At 36.2% G+C, this 18,081-nt stretch overlaps 1 protein-coding gene across 3 annotated transcripts in view; it reads right to left on the reverse strand.

The window, feature by feature from the left end:
• The window catches only part of LOC136029381 (uncharacterized protein CG43867-like), a gene marked incomplete in the record, with an annotated part of 290,632 nt that overhangs the window by 53,487 nt on the left and 219,064 nt on the right, over positions 1-18,081 (reverse strand). For all 3 annotated transcript variants that reach the window (XM_065707702.1, XM_065707703.1, XM_065707704.1), the window contains 3 exon segments: positions 7,700-7,861; positions 10,485-10,649; positions 13,635-13,885. In XM_065707702.1, coding sequence (XP_065563774.1) covers positions 7,700-7,861; positions 10,485-10,649; positions 13,635-13,885 — 578 coding nt within the window.

The raw sequence follows: 18,081 nt of genomic DNA on the forward strand, positions 1-18,081 counted from the left end.
ATTTGGGATTGGGACTATTTTCTCTGGTTGGGGTTGGACAATATAACACTTTAAAATTATTTTTTCGTAATTGATTTTTAATAGTTGAGTTACAAATAAGTTTTTAGTTGTTAAGACTGTTTGAAACAAAATTTGAAACAAAGTTTCAGTTACTTCGCGTGGTCTCTGTTGGATTTTACTGATGATGCATACCTCCTAAAAGTATTTAATTAAATTTAGATTTATCAGGGGAATTTGCCGTATTACCACAAAAGGCGACTGGGAGGCGAAAATCTTTATTTCGTATTAAAAAGTGGAGAGGTAAAACTTAAAATCCTAACTTCTTTAGGCTGTCAAAATGATATTTCAGAATTGTGCTGTTACAACAGGGCTGAAAAACTTAGTATTTAAATTTCTTTTTACTTTCAAAGGTTTGTTTCCGAGTCTTGCTATGGCACAGAGGCGAAAAATTAATATCATTACTTTTTTGGCTGTCACAAAATGGGGTGGTTTTTAAAACATAGTCGCTGTTGGGGAGATTTGTATAATATAAAGTAAATGCACGAAAAGGGCAAAGATATTATTAATTTACGTTTTGGATGTTGGTTAGCAAATGGTAGCCACTTTACTGCCTATTTTCATCTAGTTAATACTCTGTGTAATATAACATATCACTGTCTCTGTTCGTCCTAAAACATTAAAGCAAAGGCCAAACTCCTTAGAAATGTCAGAACTTTAATCAATATCTGAACATTAAAATATCAGAAACACGGGAACTGTTCATAATAGTATGCACTTAAAACTAAGTATAAGAGTCGAAATATTCTTTCAAAGGTCAGAGTAGTCATTCAAGAAAGATAGATTTTCAAAAAAAAAAAATTATAAAAGAAGGCAAATAATTATGATTTCTTTTTATGAGGCTGGTCTAGATAAGTTCCTGAATTCTCAGTTTGAATCAATGAAGTGGCATAATTTTTTTTTTCAAACATTTACTAGTGAAATGTTAAAAAAGTGGAAATTCACACCACTTGAGTTAACTACGGAAACGGAATGCAGCTACGATATTACTTCAAAATTTCTCACTCTCTCAATATCAACCAGTAACATAATATAGTTATGTTTATGTATAGGTCCTCCGTATATATGTCCATAAAATTGTATATACTGTATATATACAGCTAAGGATTTTTATAATTGTTTTGGTACATGCCATCCTATCATAATTCCATGATTAGTTGTCTATGAGTCAACATTTTTTCAGGACAATTCTCTTACTTAATGCTAAATCAAATTTTATTTTTGTGCTCAACAGACATATTTAAACGTTTGAATTGAATAGATGAACAATTCAAGATTAAAAAAAAAACAATTTAATGAAAAATCTGCCACAGCATGAAACCTTGAAAATTTAAATCCTTAATTTTTACCTACAATATGATTGTGTAAATATATATGATTATAATAAGATTGTCGTAGTAATTAGCTGATTTTGAGACAACAATGAATCAGCAGTAAAAGTAGGTTAGTGGCTAGTTCTAAGTAGAATCCTATGTGAAATAAGGTTGTTTCTTTTTCCCTTTCATTTAGATGAATTTTTTGTTTTAAACTGTAGCTAACAGTGTAAGATTGTAGTAGGAAGTCAAAGGGATATCTGACTTCGACGATGCAGATGATCCATATCTATTTGGTTGCTACAAGGACACGCGTCTATGATACTCTTAATGAACAAGGCCCATAAGTGTAAAGAACTCCATTTTGGGCAGTGAATGCTACCTAACTTGCTATGAAAATAGGTGATGAAATGTCGAAGAAATAGATTCTTTTTACGCGAGTAGTGCTACAACTGAGAACGGAGGACGAATATCAGATATAGAAAGTATATAGGCAAATACCTATATGCATATTCATTAGAGTTCTTATTTTTATGACAATTTTGGTCTTTATGTTAATATTTTAGGATGAACAGAAGAGGAAATAGTAACCAAGAGCTATAAACTGACAGGAGGCTAGACTGACAGGACTAGCCATTATAAATGTTCACCGAAATATTGAGGTAGACATTGACCGTATTATAAATAGATATGGCAGGTGTAGAAAGAGAAAAGTAGACCTTTTCATATAAAATTTTGAATTCTATAATTTAAGCAAAATACATCGAATTTTAAAAAGTGGAAAGATACGCTACATTGTTATGAAAATTGAAATTTTGATTAGTATATTTTTGAGATTTTGTCAAAGTTGACACTGTTTATTGAAACATTTTTCTTATAAAGGAATAAAGTATTGTCGGTTATATAATACACACTCGAGAAGTGAAGTGTGGTGAATGCTAATGAAATGAAAGGGGAGGGAGGTAAAGCATAGCATGAATTAAATATATAGCGTAACCTAACCTAACCTAATCAAAATACCAACTAAATGCTTAAATAAAATATAGCTACAATTCATTTCACAACAAAGCCAAAGCTAATTGTCTGGTATAAAGAAGTTGCCTGACTAGTTTCTTGTCTCATGTTCGTACCATTTGCGATTGAAATTCTCGAGTGTGTATTCTATAGCCGACAAGTAAAATAAATAGTGATTAGTTAATGTTTTATTGCCTATACTTAAAATCCTTATTTTAAATATCTTCTATGTATTTCTATCTCTCTATTCTATCTTTTTCGTTACACCCCTAAATGAACTAGTATTTAAAGTTTAATCTTTTACGCATATACTATTGTGTCTTAATCCTCATTTCCTACATGTTGGACAGAAGCCCAAAGGCTAAAATTACACAGAAAATATTAAATATTACATTTTTTTTGTAGATGGTGAACAACACTTTATTCTTTTTTTATCACTTACTATTTTTTTATCAATATTTTTACATCTTTCTAGCTTCAACACATTTATTAGAACTTTTTTCCTCATCAGATTTTAGATTAAATTTACAACCATTTCCCACTATCTACATATGACGTATAATTGTTGAGGTTCTCTTTAAATCGCTGGAATTTCTTTGTTTGCAAATTTATCGTAACTACCTATTATGCACCTCCGCTAAAAAAAAAACAAAAAACAACATGGATCCGCCCCTGGTGTGTGCCCGCGAGGCTACCAGGGTTGCCCTGTTGGCTCTCTTGGGCCACAACTGACAGTCCCAAGTCTACTATGTGGTTAGGGTTGGTCGACAGGCTAATAGCCTGTCACCGTAAAAACAAATTATTTCAGAATCGGCGACGAATGGTCTCGGAATTTTGACTGATCTTGAGATACTCAGTCCTGAATGCTTTAAATAAATAATGTGATGAGAATTCTTGATAAGTATCGGATAGATGTGCCTGCACTATCTGAGACACGAATTCCACGTTTGGGACGCTTGAGTGCGAGAAACACCATGTGCTTTATTCTGGGAAAGAGCGTATTAAAGTGGCTGGAGTGGCACTGGATTTAAGTGCTGCAGCAAAGAAATGCCTTCTAGATAGGGAACCAATCAACGATCGTATCCTGAAAGCACGTTTTGTGACTACCCAGGCGAAAATGACGGTTATAGTAGTGTATGCTCCAACAAATAAATCAAGCGACTCTGATAAAGACACTCTCTATCAGTCGCTTAATGATGTCACCAATAAAGTTAATAGTCACGATATATTGGCTGTGTGTGGTGATTTTAATGCGAAAGTGGGCTGCAACCAGGACTATGCACCAACATGATCCGTTCACATGGACTTGGTGAACACTGAAAATGGCGTGCGACTGATTGATTATTGTGTCACTAATGACATGATTGTAGGAGGTGCATGGTACCTCCATAAGGCTATCAACAAATATCCATGGAATTCACCCGGTGGTACCACTCGAAACCAGATCGACCATATGCTCGTCAACAAGCGCAGAAGAAAGTCCCTTGAAGATGTCAGAGCTTACCGCGGAGCCAATTACTTCTCTGACCATCAACTAGTTATAGCCAAGTGGAAAATAAAGTTGAAAGTGGTGAAGAAAGTGTCAGTTGCAGCTAAGAAATTTGATATCCAGAAGTTCCGCGATAAGATTATTCGTTAAAAATATAATCTTGTGCTAGAAAATAGGTTCACAGCTTTGAGCCTCGACGACTCTGACGAAGCAAGTTCAATTGTCTTTGGAAATCACTATCGGAGTGCCTAAAAGATGCAGCAGTGGAAGTTACTGGATATAAGAAACAAGAGAGGAAGAGTGGATCAGTGAAGAAACTTGGCAGTTGTTAAATGAAAGAACAAGTCTAAACGCTCTTGTCGATAAATATTCAACCAGTAATTCATCTAGTCAGCCTAGCGGTAGATAATACTGTGATAGTTGAGAAAACAGTGTACATATGCCCATAATCAAGTGAAAATGTCAGCCAGGAATGAAAAGAGAACACATGCTGAGAACATAGCAGTCAAGGCAGAAAGAGCAGCAAGTCAGAGTGATAGTAAAACCGTTTATATGCTTACTAAGAAGCTTTTCGACACGCCAACAGACTCTTGCCCTTTCATAGAGGATAAAAGTGGGCAGCTGCTTACCCATCAGGTAGCTATCCAGAACCGTTGGAGTGAATTTTTCTCGGATGTTCTGAACCAGCCTATACCCCATGAACCACTGTTTGTACTCGAATCTATTCGGGCCCCATCCTCTTTCAGGAAGCTGTAACAGCCCTGAAGTCCCTCAAAATGAAAAAGCAGCTGGATATGATGGAGTCCCCCCAGAGCTGTAAAAATATGGGAGAAAAGCTCTCGCTGGCCGCCTATTTCAGCCGCTTGGTAAGGTGTGGGACGACGAGGCCGTCCCTCCCGACTGCAATAAAGACATTATTGTGAAACTTTTCAAGAAAGGTCGAAAGACATCAAGTGATAACTGGAGAGGTATCACATTCCAGACAGTCGGAAGTAAAATTCTATGTCATACTATACTTAGTAGAATTCAGACTCAGGTGGACTTGATTTTAAGGGATGAGCAATATGGCTTTCATCCAAATCGTTCTTGTTGCGATCTGATATTTAGCTTACGTGTTCTGCTGGAGGAATCGAACGAATGGCAAGTACAGTTTATTTCGGTGTTTATAGACTTCTTAAAAGAATTAGACTCCGTGCACCGAGAGGCAATGTGGAAAATTCTCCTAGCGTATGAAATACCTCCGAAAATTGTGAATATCATCAAAACCCTGTATTTGCGCATTCCTGGTTTGCGCAATCCAGACGGAGAATGAGCTGTCAGAGTGGTTCCCTGTCGAGTCTGGTGTACATAAGGGATGTTTAATATCTCCAATATTATTCACAATACTTATAGACTTTGTGCTTTGAGCTTAACACTTCAGAGGAGGCATACAACTACGCCCCGAGCGTCAAATACACGACTGTGATTTCGCTGACGACATCGCTCTCTGGGCTCACTGCCAAGAGGACATTCAACATATTCTGAAAGAACTAGCAGCGGAAGTTACCCCTTATGGCCTGATGATTAATTTTGATAAATGAAAAGTATGTCAAATAGAGTTGGGACGACCTTTGCAGCTGGCATTCGATACGAAGGCACTGATATAGAAGAGGTCAGAGAATTAAAGTACCTCAGTAGTACAGTGACGCAAGATGGGAATTGTGATAGAGAAGTCATGCTACGCATAGCGTATGCAGGTAAAGAATTTTCTCAGCCGAAGAATATTTGGAGATGTAGAAACTAATCTCAGAAGTTGAAATTGCGATTGTATAGGAGCAATATACTCACTTTGCTTTTGTATGGATGCGAGTCTTGGAGCCTTTAGAAAATGCTGAGAAAAGACTACTCGGCTTCGAGGACAATTGCCTACATAAAATCCCTGGGATATATTGGACCGACAAAGTAACAAATGCCAAGATAAGGGCAGATACAGAACAACCACTGGTGACCAACGAGATCAAAACGAGGAGATGGAACGACTGGGGGCATATGACCCGCATTACCAAAGAACGCCTTCTAAACGACGTATAGTATTGGACCACAACCAACATTCGAAGGAGTGGAAGACAAAACAGAGCACTTGGTCGATCCCTGGAGAAAGAGGCACAAGATTGACCAATTTGGAGGACAACCGTCGCTACACTATGTGCCCCTCGAATGTTCTAAACCAGCCGATGTGGAAATTCTGATAGAGAAGTCATGCTACGAATAGCGTATGCAGGTAAAGCCTTTTCTCAGCTGAAAAATAATTGGAGATATAGAAACTAATCTCAGAAATTGAGACTGGGACTGTTTAAGAGTAATGTACTCCCTGTAATTTTGTATGGATGCGAGTCCTTTCAAAGAATAGTGAGAAAAGACTACTCGGTCTCGAGAACAATTGCCTACGTAAAATCCTTGCGATGCATTGGACCGACAGAGTAAAAAAATGTCCAGAAAAGGGCATATACCATTCCAGAGCATCCCAAGTTTTTTTTAACTGTTTTATGGCTACTTAGTATGACTATTACCAATCCTTACTTTCATGTTCGATCCAAAGAATAGACCAAAACCACCTCAGTTGCCCTTGCATGATATATGTACTAAGGATTTGCTCCCTTCATCTATGAGTATCTGCGTTGGGCATCTCATCGCGAAGCTTTGTTCTTCGTTCTTTATACCATATTCAGCTATATTCATCACTGATGCCTCATATACCTTAATTGCCCATTTTCAGATACCGTCACTGCCCAGTACTCATAAATGCCTCCTGATCTTTTTACTCCCGAAGAAATTCCAAAGCTAAGTGAAAACACCTTGTGCTTTTCCTTATATACTTTCTAAATCTGATATTCATCCTCCGTTCCCAGCTGTAACATTACTTGTGTAAAAAAAAAAATCTTTTTCTTCGACATTTTATCATCTATTTTCGAAGCAAGTTAGGTAGCATTCACTACCTAAAATGGACTTCTTTACATTTATGGGAAAATAAGAGTATCATAGACGCGTGTCCTCGTAGCAACCAAATAGATATGGATCATCTGCATCGTCGAAGTCAGACATCCCTTTAACTTCCTACTGCAATCTTACACCGTTAACTACAGTTTAAAACAAAACAATCTCTCAGGTACATCCAAATGAAAGTGAAAAAGAAACAACCTTATTTCACATAGGATTCTACTTAGAACTAGCCACTAACCTACTTTTACTGCTGATTTATTGTTGTCACAAAATAAGCTAGTTGCTTCGACAATCTTATTTGGAATTCCATACAAAAGAAGGACTTTTAGTATCCATTGTCTATCTATTGAATAAGAAATCAGTTCATAATCAATTATACTAAACGCAATTGATATATGTACGCACAAAATTTCCCCCAAACATAACTAAGAAATTCTTAAATAAAGTTGCGAAGACTGCAATATGTTACCCAAACTTCAAGCAATTTCATAGATGATTTATGGTTTACATTTAAGAAAATTTTAACTGGACTGTCAACCTTTGCTCATTTGATAAAAAAAAAAAAAAAAAAAAAAAAAAAAAAAAAAAAAAAAAAAAAAAAAAAAAAACGAAAAAAGAAAAAACAGACTAGTGACGCTGAGCATATAATTACTCTTGAAGTTGTGAATATGGAAACGGAATTTTGAATAGATATAACTTGTTAAAGAAAGGCATTCTGACCCCTCTGTCCTTCGTCTTAAATCTAGCCTGATCAAACTCTCCCTTCTTCACTTAGACTTGATCTTCCTCTCTTCGTCTCAGATAAAAACATGTTTACAAGCAAATATCAGAATACGAATTTACATACCTGGTCATTAGGCGACTTGAAATAGATGAAAGTCTTTCCTATAAGAAGACACCAGCAACGCTTCGAATGACCTTGCTTCACCTTGATTATCCAGCCTTGAAGAGTGGGCTTTGCACCTTCAGCACTCAGAAGTAATTTCGTTGTATGCCGACGCACCACATTCTAAAAAACAGACGATATTTTTTTTATCTTTTAAGCTAAATACATCAGGTTTATATTCATACGCATGCTTTATAACAAATTAAAAAGGTAGGCAAAATAGCATACATGTCTATCAGCAAGCGCATAATAGACATGTGTACCTCTCCACCCCTCCCCCATGAAAACCAAAAAGCAAAAAAACGATGTACTAATTAAATAAGAACCAAGAGCAGATTAAGACAGCAACGCGTTGTCAAACACGTTATCACTTTAGTTTTTTGACATTAGTGTTAAAGAATAACGGTTTTGTACTGGAATACTGGAAAAAGAAAAAGGCAGAATAAGTTAGGAGTCAAAAAAACCTTGGCTAGGTGAGATATAACGCAGCATGTGTAAGGGGATATGCTGATCTTATGTTTTTATTAATTTTTTTTTCAACTTCTATATCTATATCGCAAAAGAAGTCCAAAATTCCATCACTTTACACGCTAAATAGGATCTCTAGAGAGAAATAGAGAGATTTCCCCCAGAAAGGAATAATGATAGCGTTCTGACTTCAATTACATCACAAAAGCCTGGTATGCTCCTTCTGTCTAGGTCCTTGCGTAGGGAGTTTTCCGGCAGGTTATCTCAATATGCTTAGAAATTAACCCTTTACTTTCCTATTATGTGCAAATCATTCAAGTATCTTCTGCATTGCTTCGAATTAGTGCCCGCTCCCGCCCTCTATCGACAACCCCGAAACTAAATTTGCGAACATGATTGCTTTTGACACTAGCGTTTTAACCTTTTCTCTACTTTTTTATATTCAATCGAGCACTACGACAAATCGTATGCCGCAGATTTCTCTAAGTCCTATTAGAGTCATGCTAAAACACTCATATTCAGGCATTTCTCCAGTAATCTACATATATTTATGGGATTCCTGATTAATTTTAATAAAAAGGAAGAATGCCAAACCTTACGCTCCTTCCTTTAGACAATAGTTCCAGCATCTAGTACCTGTAATGGGTTGGACGGGAACATTATGTTTTACTACAAAAGCAGTCCTAGATTGTACTTGGAACAAAGCATGGGATGTCAGTTGTTAAATGTGGTTCTGAGATGTGGGAGATGGAAAAGTTGATCATGGTATACAAGACGTTTGACAGAAGTACTCAAAGATATTGTTGGGAGGTACTTATTTGAACAGCCCCTTATCAAACAAAGTGCTCTTCAAAATACAGTTTAGTTCCTCCGTCTAGGCAAGCAGAGTTGACAGAAAGGATAGGATTGTTAAGAGTCGTTCCACGGATGGAGGATGATAATTTTCCAAGAAAAAACTTTTTGGTAATCTATTTGAGGCTAGAACGAACCAAAGAACGTCCCAAAATGAGGTGCAAAGAGGTCAAAAGAACATATTTAAAGTGAGAGCTTCATTAAAGAGAAGTAAGAAGTGCAGTCCCAAATAGTTAGATATACGAAGAGCTGTTGGCCTTGGAAGCTTACAGCTATGACGGTGTTAGTAGGTTTAGTAATAATCAAGCTATCTAACACATCATTTATTTTGGGTAGCAATAGATGAAAGAATTACAATACCTAATTTTGCAAAAAATTTGTGCAATATCTCATTCATTTGCAATGAATGAAAAATATGAATAATTCAAATTGCTAAAGTTAAAAAATCTAGAATCTTTAAAGCTGAAGGAGAAATAAACAAATAAAAATACAGTTTTTCTCTTAATGTGATGGTAAACTACATATGTAATAGTAGTATCTGATAGTAGCACCTATAAGAAAATATGAAGAAAAGTATAAACCTGGTGTAATTATTTCGACCTCAGAAAAGGTACGACGATAGTAAGCACCTTTACGTACGAGCTAATTTATTCACTATTTTTTTTTAATTTAAGCAAAGTCTGCAAGTCTTTAAGTAAACATGACATCTATAAAAGTGGTTGAACTGTTTCGATAATAGTATATTCAGACTATGCTATTTAAGTTGACCTAATTTATTCATTCATACATTAAAATCGATTTTTGCTGATTCAAACTAAACTTTTCCATTGTTAAGCTTTCATCAGAGACATATAAGTCAATCTTTGTTTTGGCCTTCTTGGCATTGTATGAGACCATTCGATAATTTCATTTTAAATAATATGTCATTTTATGGAAAAACAAAATGAAAAAAAATAGCCGTTTACTAGGAGAACTTTGCAAGAATTCCAGTAGTGGCTGAAAATCACCCGTGTTCTTTTTATTATATTTATTATTTTCGTTCCTTCTTTATTTTTGTGTTGCATATCATGGTGAAATTTTGATTAAACTGAAAGCAGTTTTTTTTAAATCCATTAGATAAAGCTTCGCTGATATGAATGAAGAAATAACCTTATTGTTACATAGTAGTAAGCTATAAAGAGGAATCAAAACTAAATAGTACCCATAAGTCTATTGTGACTTGTCTTCATCCTTTCTGATACTTTCGTCATATTAAAAGCAGAAATTACTTGAATATAAAAAAATCAAACAAATGGAGAGCGGCAAAAAAAAACTTCTGACAGAAAGTTGTTGTGCTACGTGGATGCAATATGCTGAAGTTCTCCAGCATGAGAACTCCGAATGCCAACTTGAAGAAAACATAAAATGGAAAAAAATAGCTATCTACCTGGAGTACTTTTACCCAATCTTCCATGGTAGTTGATGAATCAGCAGTGAAATAATGAACTTTGGATCCAGAATCGATTTCAAATGTCGAGGCTCCATCAGCTCGAAGGATACGACAATTCTCATCTAATTTAATTTGTCCCTGAGGTTTTCGGTTTGTATCATGCTAAAAAAAAGGGGTATAAGTTGACGAAAAAGCTACATTTCAAAACTAAGGACGAAATAACAGTCTAACATAAAAGTCAAGATGATAAAATCAGTAGCGCATAGCATAACAAAAAGTAAAAACCATAATGACACATCTTTTTTCAAAGGTACTCTTTACCAGCTGGAGCCGAATAAACGAAAAACCCAGAACTTCACATTCCGAACAATCTATGTTTGCTATGTTCATACCCAAGCTGAGTAGTTCTTCACCTTAAGTTGTCATTTTGAGGTTTTCAAATGTTATTAGAAAAAACCACACTACTTTCCATGAAAGAAACTGAATTATGATGTCGACTGTCTAGTAAACATACGCTAGACATGTGCACAAGACGTTAACAGCAAAAAATGACTTGACAACAAACTTGAAAAATATTCAGATTTAATCTAATTTTATTTTAGTTGATTCCACTGTCCTAAAAATCCCCATAACAAAAATCTTTGCATTTTCTTCATAGTTGATAGTATCAGTTTCGAGTTTGTTTTTACCGGAAATCACGCTGAGAAAAAAAATTCTAGGAAACAATCATGTTAGCTGAGCCGTCAATGATAAAACTTCTCTCTCTTACCAAGTCAAAATATTTCCCCAAAAATTGTCATTTATATAACAATAAGCGTAGAAGTGGTGGCAAGATCAAGCAGAAGGTAAGCAGCCAAAGGAGAAAAATCTAGGCCTAAGCTGGAAGCATTGATATAGAAAATGTTACTGAAGAACAGGATCCATTAACCAGATTCCTCGAAAGTCTGCTCTATTTTAGATACTTAAACAAGTGTGAGTATATTGGCGAAATGATTTTCCTTTGTTTTCTACAAGAGGCACCTGTTTTTATGCGTTGCACTTTTTCAATTGCAATTTTATTATTAGTTGTACAGCATAGAGTGGCCAAAAATAATCCAAACTCCAATTTGGGCTAAAGAACTATGTGCAGAGTTCTGCGTTCACAGGGAGCTCTCTAGAGGATAAAAGTTCCTTCGACAGCACCAGCCCCGTTTTATAGCGCATGACGCTACTGGTCTAGTGTAAGCATCGAACTGCTGCTCAGTATCAGCTAGAATGTTAGGGATATACTGAACATCAGTAGGAGATACGTACCACTAAGCATCAATGCTGTCAAAGTTGCGGTACTTGTTTTGATTATTGTAGTTACCAAGTTGAAGTATTTCGTATTTTGAATATCGAAGTTAGGATATAATTTTTTTTTCTAGTGTAGAGGACCCTGAATTTACTCTTCATATTTTTCCTAGTGTAAAATCCCCACAAGTTTATCATCGTCAGCACTTGGGGTTTATTTTATTATTATTATTATTTTTTTTTTTTTTTTACAGCTGGTGGGTTAAGGTTTATGGAACCTTAAAAGTACTATAAAGGAACCTGAAAAGTCGCCTCAAAGATGGGGTAAAGGTATTAGGTTGTGGGGGAAACAACACTTGAGTACACGTGCATACGCATGGAATATATAGCCACAAAATCCTGATACTTTATAACATTTACTGCCGTGGTGTCACTTTCGACTTCGTCCTAGACTAGGGAATAGTTGGGCTGTCAGAAGTATTCTTACATTAACGGGTTTTCATTAATCCTCATAACGGGAGACGTTCAAAGATGTATTTTCTGGATATACAAAGCAGTTATTTGGGGTTTATTCTTTTCTTGAAGGGGTGTGACATCTTGTTATGAGGCTAGAAGAGATTAGGGCTTGAAAAAAGGTTGCGAGCCCAAGATCAAAAGTAGGTAGACGTATGCATGCTATCTTGGAAAAGTGACCTTCTAGATACTCATTATGCAAGTGTGTATGCCATAACCTGCATACTGGGGAGAATTCGCACGGGGTTGGTGTTAGTCAGAATGAGCTTACTGTGGCATGCCTTGTCGAGTTTTCTAGACCAATCGAGAAGAGTTATGTTTACAGATTGGTTCATTAGAAGCCTCTTTGTCAATATAGCAGAATTTTCTATTAATATACTGTACGTCTGAATTTGACAGGCGAAGGAAAAAGCCCAAAAGAAAGGCACTTTCATTCCGCAGTTCCGCAAGCGTTTCCCCCGCAAGTTCAAAAAATGAAACTTAACTGAATAAAGAAGAGACGCGTTAGAAAGTTTTCAAGTTTTCAACATGAAAACTTTCATCAAGATAGGAGATCCAGTTTTAGGAAAAAAATAGTCTGACGAAAAAGACTTGTTATCTGTATGTGTAGTGTGTGCAATTATGGCCCCCCATACAGAAGCACTCGGCCTATCAGACATAGAACTGCAACTTAAACATTGACAAAGGGAAGAAATTGACACAGCATGAAGAATATCCCTTTTTTTATGAAAGCGAAAGAGAAAGTCATCCAAAAGCGTTTTTGGGAGGCAATGGCGTATCAAAGGAAGAAAAAAAGTATCAAAGGAAGAAATCAAAGGAAGAAATAAGAGGGTTCAAAATACTAGTCCATATTAATGGCCCCAACATCATGACTTCATAGCTCAGTCAACTCTTTAAATGGAGAATGTGTTTGAAAGAGGCATGCTTCATGTACGATCCTCTAAGCCCCATAAATAGGGAAGGACTGAGATCTCAAGCTTGAAAATCATTTGTGGGCATGATTTTACAGGATAGTCTTTATGAGTTTTGAGCAGGTGTGTTAATTGGAAGGGCAGAAGTGTGGCAATTATCTTCCCCTCGCTTTTTTGCTCCATTCCTAGATTTTGGTAAACACCTTTTCTTGGTATTTTCATTGAACCATGCCTTTTATTTGGCATTTTAACTGAAGAAACCAATAGCACAACAAAATTCCCCCCCACCCCTAGCAGCAGACAACTAAATTGTTTTATAAAGTTTCTTGCATGGAACAACAAACATTCAATCATGAAACAAAGGAAAAAAATTGCGCTGCTATTCAATAAAAAAAAAAAGAAAAAAAAAAAATCAAAAATTGGTTTTGACTACTGAAGGATAGGACCTTACCTGAGACTTCCAATAATTCAAAACTCCATTTCTTAGGACAAACCATCGTTTCCTCCAACTTTTAAGTTTCCCTCCCAGTTTCGTTAAGTATCCTTCCTTTTCCAAACTATCTCCTCTTCCACTGTCATTACTGTTCGACGAATGGGTGGGCGTTACTTTCGCAACCAAAGCAACGCAGCTCTCGCTACCTACAGCAGCTTCGCCAGCGTCAGGCGGAAGAGCGTAATCATTACCACTTTCCATCGGTTCATCTATAAATAAAATTCTTAGTAATAGGAAAAAAAAAAAGAAAGAAGAAAAAAGAAGCAAGCTAATAAGCATCCTTACTTTACTCTATTTAGTAATTATTTTTTTTTTGTTCTGACTAGTTTCCAACATAATTCAAAGTAGGGAAGAAATGAAAATGAACCATATATTGAGCATGAACCATGAGCTTTACAATTATAAAAATGAGAAATATTCTAATATATCACTACGGAGATGGCTTGGGTCAACAATGTACTCAGTGAAGGTTAAAGCCAGAGTGGATTATTCAAAGTTTGGCACAATAAAGAATCGGTGCAATAGAGAAGTTTCAAAAATAATGCTTCAATGAAATTCTCTAGCGTAATTTTTCTCTGGTAACCCAAAGTAATGATAACACGAAGAAAAAGAAACAATGTAAAACCAGCCATTGGATTTTCTTTGTCTCTGAAATTAAGTTTATTTTTAGAAACAAAGGTTAATGTGTCTAAGTCATTTTTTATTTTTGAAACCGAAAATATAAACTAGTTTTCTTGATATTAAATTTGTTCTGTTGCATCTTAAATTTCCCAAATTAAAACACAGGTGTTCAACAAATACGAGTTCCTTGAAATGCAATTGCTAGTCACAGTAATTGATAAGTAGGAGAGACTTATTTCATAGTCTACACGCTAGCGTAGACTTAGAAAAGGACAACGTGTCTTTCCCTCACGTAGAATGAACGGTCACACAAAGAGAGCTTACTCGATCACAACCTCTTAAATCTAGTACCCTTTTTGAATAAAAAAAAAAACAGTCAGATAGCACCTAATCACCCTTTCAGCCTAAAAGTACCTCCGAGGCCCCAGACAGTACCATACTTACTTTTCATAGGAACAATGTTAGCTAGAACGGTCGAAAGGTCTTAATTTTTTAAGATTTTAGCATAACCAGATGGCCCCCACTATCTTCCCACCTTCGTATATATGGGCACGCGACACATTTTTCAACTTGACATCATAGAGCCGACATTTAGGCATAGCATAGTTATTGTTTTAAAGTTGTTTTTTTTTGTCATAAAATAGTTAGTGCTCTGTTACTTTGCAGAAGGGGCAGGAAGTACCCTATGTGAATTTTAGGCAAAGGAGGTTCTTGTACTTTCAGCCCAATTTAAGACAAAAGCATAAAAAATGAAATAAATACGAATAATATTGTATCAACAGCTTTTATTACCATCTTTATTATTTTACTAAGTAACACATGATGACTTTGTTTTGTTCATCTCTCGTCAGTCTTTAATTTTCTTTCATTTTGGTAGTAAACAACTGAGATATGAAATGAAATAACACGAAGAAGCACTTATCTCACACAGAAATTTGCAGCAGTATCAGTGCACAATAGGTTCATTACACAACTATTCAGACACTTTATTCGTAAACCAATGTTAAAAAATTACTCGTGCTTTAGCTTTTGCATTTTTCTTTCTTTACACGGTTTCCTTCCACCTACTTTTTCTTTGTCTTTTTCAATGTTTCCGGCAACGAGTCTCCAAAATATTTCATACGGCACAACGATATTTTCCTACTGCATAAAAATGGACTGAGTGACATCCAGATTAAAATCCTTTGAAAATTACTTTCATAAAGCGGAATAGCTTTTCTTTGCAGGCATAATTTCCTCTCGTATAGTAGATGCAAAAACATGATAAAGATTGGCACTGAAGTAGTTATATCACCATCTTTTAAGTGGTGTCTCACATTCTCCCTTTTTTCATTTTCACTTTCTCTTTCACTATTTTAACGTTCCAAACTAATTATATCAACAAGATTATATAACACATGCTTCGGCGGTGTTTCTAGGTGGTGTTTAATCTAGGGCCAAACGAAAGGTATATCTTCCAGAATAGGGTGAGAGGATGTCGTAAGGAAGACTTTAAGGGAAATTTGAACTTCTTGGGAAGCCATAAACAGGGCCCCAGGCGGCTTGGTGCTGTAGTGAGTTGTTAGTAGTAGTAGGAATAGCAGCATTTTTAACATAGTTGTTTAAATTATTTAGTCTCTATTTGGCGTTTCTAATGGCAGACGATTCGGTGTCCTCTTGTCTCCCGGTCATTGAGTCCCAGCAGGACACTTCCTAAAACTGAAGCTAGTTCCGACAGGAGTCAAATTTCGTTTCGAATCATGCGGTGGCAGAGCGGATTGACTCCCACAGGGACTGGGACTGTATCCCAGATAAGGAAGAAGAAATTACGCACTGGAAGCCGCAAATAATTCTTGCCAATGAATACATTGTCGTTAGGCAGATGAAAATTTGGTTTACTTCTGATTTGGATTAGAGTTGAAAAATTCGCTTCTTCTCCGGTATTTGTGTTGCGAGAGCAACACTTTGGTTTTGTCGTGTTTTTTTTTTTTTTTTGTTCCAAGCACCCCGATTTCAGCTTATTCCTAGAAAGTGGTAATGGTCTAACCTCTGCGGTTTTTACGGAAAGTGTGGACCTTAGGCCGGATTGATGAATATGACTTTACATTTTGGAAAGCTTCGTAGAACTCTTGCCTGGGGACAAAAAGGATGGTTTTTGCTTGTCCTTGAGCCAGAGCCTATAGTGTGTGAAGTGAAGAGGAGTTGTATAGCCTATGTCAGAGAGGACTATCTGAAGTTATGCAGCCAAGCTTTCGTTTCATCAAACCATGTTTCTGCTTTCGAGTGGAAAGCTCCGTTCTAGCAGGCAAGCAGGCAGGCACCAGCTTCAAATTGAAGATGGACTAAAATCTATAAGTGTTAAATATATGCGACAGTTACCCTGCCCCACAGCCAATATATCTTCTTTGAGTGATAAATAGAAAAATTTAGAGAGGCAAAAAAGCGGCATTTTCCCACAGGTCCGAAAGTGCTGCCATCTATTGTTTCTACCCATTTCTGTTCGTGATTTCAGCTGAGTTTATCATTCGGTTTTTCGCACTTGGGATTGCGGTAGAGAAATGGTATCAGATGTGCCTCTTAAACTTTAAAAGTTCTCTCATTGCTAAAGAAATTAGAGTTTATCCTTTGCTCCTTTCTAAGTGATGACGTTAGAAAGTTTGCCTACGGCAAAAAAGTCAACTTTTGAACTAAGACAGATAGATTTTTTTTGACGGCAGTCGATAGCTTTTGATGAGCTGATCAAAGTATATGTCATCCATTTTTTTGTACACAAATTCCTTCATGAGATATACCAGTTTGAAAGTTTAAAGGGGTTGACAACTTCAGTAGTAAGGTACACACTGAAACCAAAAATAGGCCGATACCAATTGTGAGACATATAGGGGAGTTGTAAGCAACAGTCGGCTGTTAGCTCATAATCATCCTCGGTAATGAGGGGTTCGCAACTCTTACTAGTTGGTGTACCTATTTTTTGTTTCCGTTGTATTTGATGGTAAGACCAATTTGGTTCCAGTGGTAAGACATGTAGGGGACTTGTAAGTAATAATCGGCTGTAAGGCTACAATCATCTTTAGCAATGAGGAGTTTGCAACTTTTGCGAGTTGGTGTACCTAGTATGTATTTTAGCATCCTTACAGATTAACAACTTCAGCGTTTAGTCGCAGCGAGGAAACAAAACCAAAGTGTTGCTCTCGCAACACTTTTCTCGGCGAAGCCGAGCAAAGGTTGCCGCAACACCTCACGTTGCCCATGCAACGTAAATCTAGTTTATTTTATGAATACAAGCTTAGGGCGAACTACCGCCTTCGGGCACACTTTTTTTTAATGTTTTAAAGATAAGTAGCTGAACTAGGTAAACAAAATTTTGAATATTATCAGGATTTGACATTCACACTAACCTCTCAAATTTTCACCCATCATTCATTCTACTACTGTCACTAATATATCAAAGGAAGTTCGTCTAGAAAGAAATTCTTGCGCACTGATAAGTATGCGCTATATCCGTAATATATTTCAGCAAAATCGACAAATATCTATATCGGTAACAATATCAGTATAACCATTTAGATATCCATTCAACGAAATATTTTCATTTTGAAAATATTTCGAGTTTAAACAAGACCAAATAGAGTACTTTACTTTCAATCAGGCACACCATCCTGAATTCACACAGCGACGTTACTAGAGCGTTATTGCTTGACCAAATTCACGATCTTCTGTGAGATCTGAGCTTTATTATTTGTTATTGAAGCTTATTTCAATTAAAATTTTAGTGGTTTTATACCTAAGCTATAGACTGTCAAGC

The sequence above is a fragment of the Artemia franciscana genome, chromosome 7 (genome assembly GCF_032884065.1).
Source record: "Artemia franciscana chromosome 7, ASM3288406v1, whole genome shotgun sequence".
NCBI classification, from domain to species: Eukaryota; Metazoa; Arthropoda; class Branchiopoda; order Anostraca; family Artemiidae; genus Artemia; species Artemia franciscana.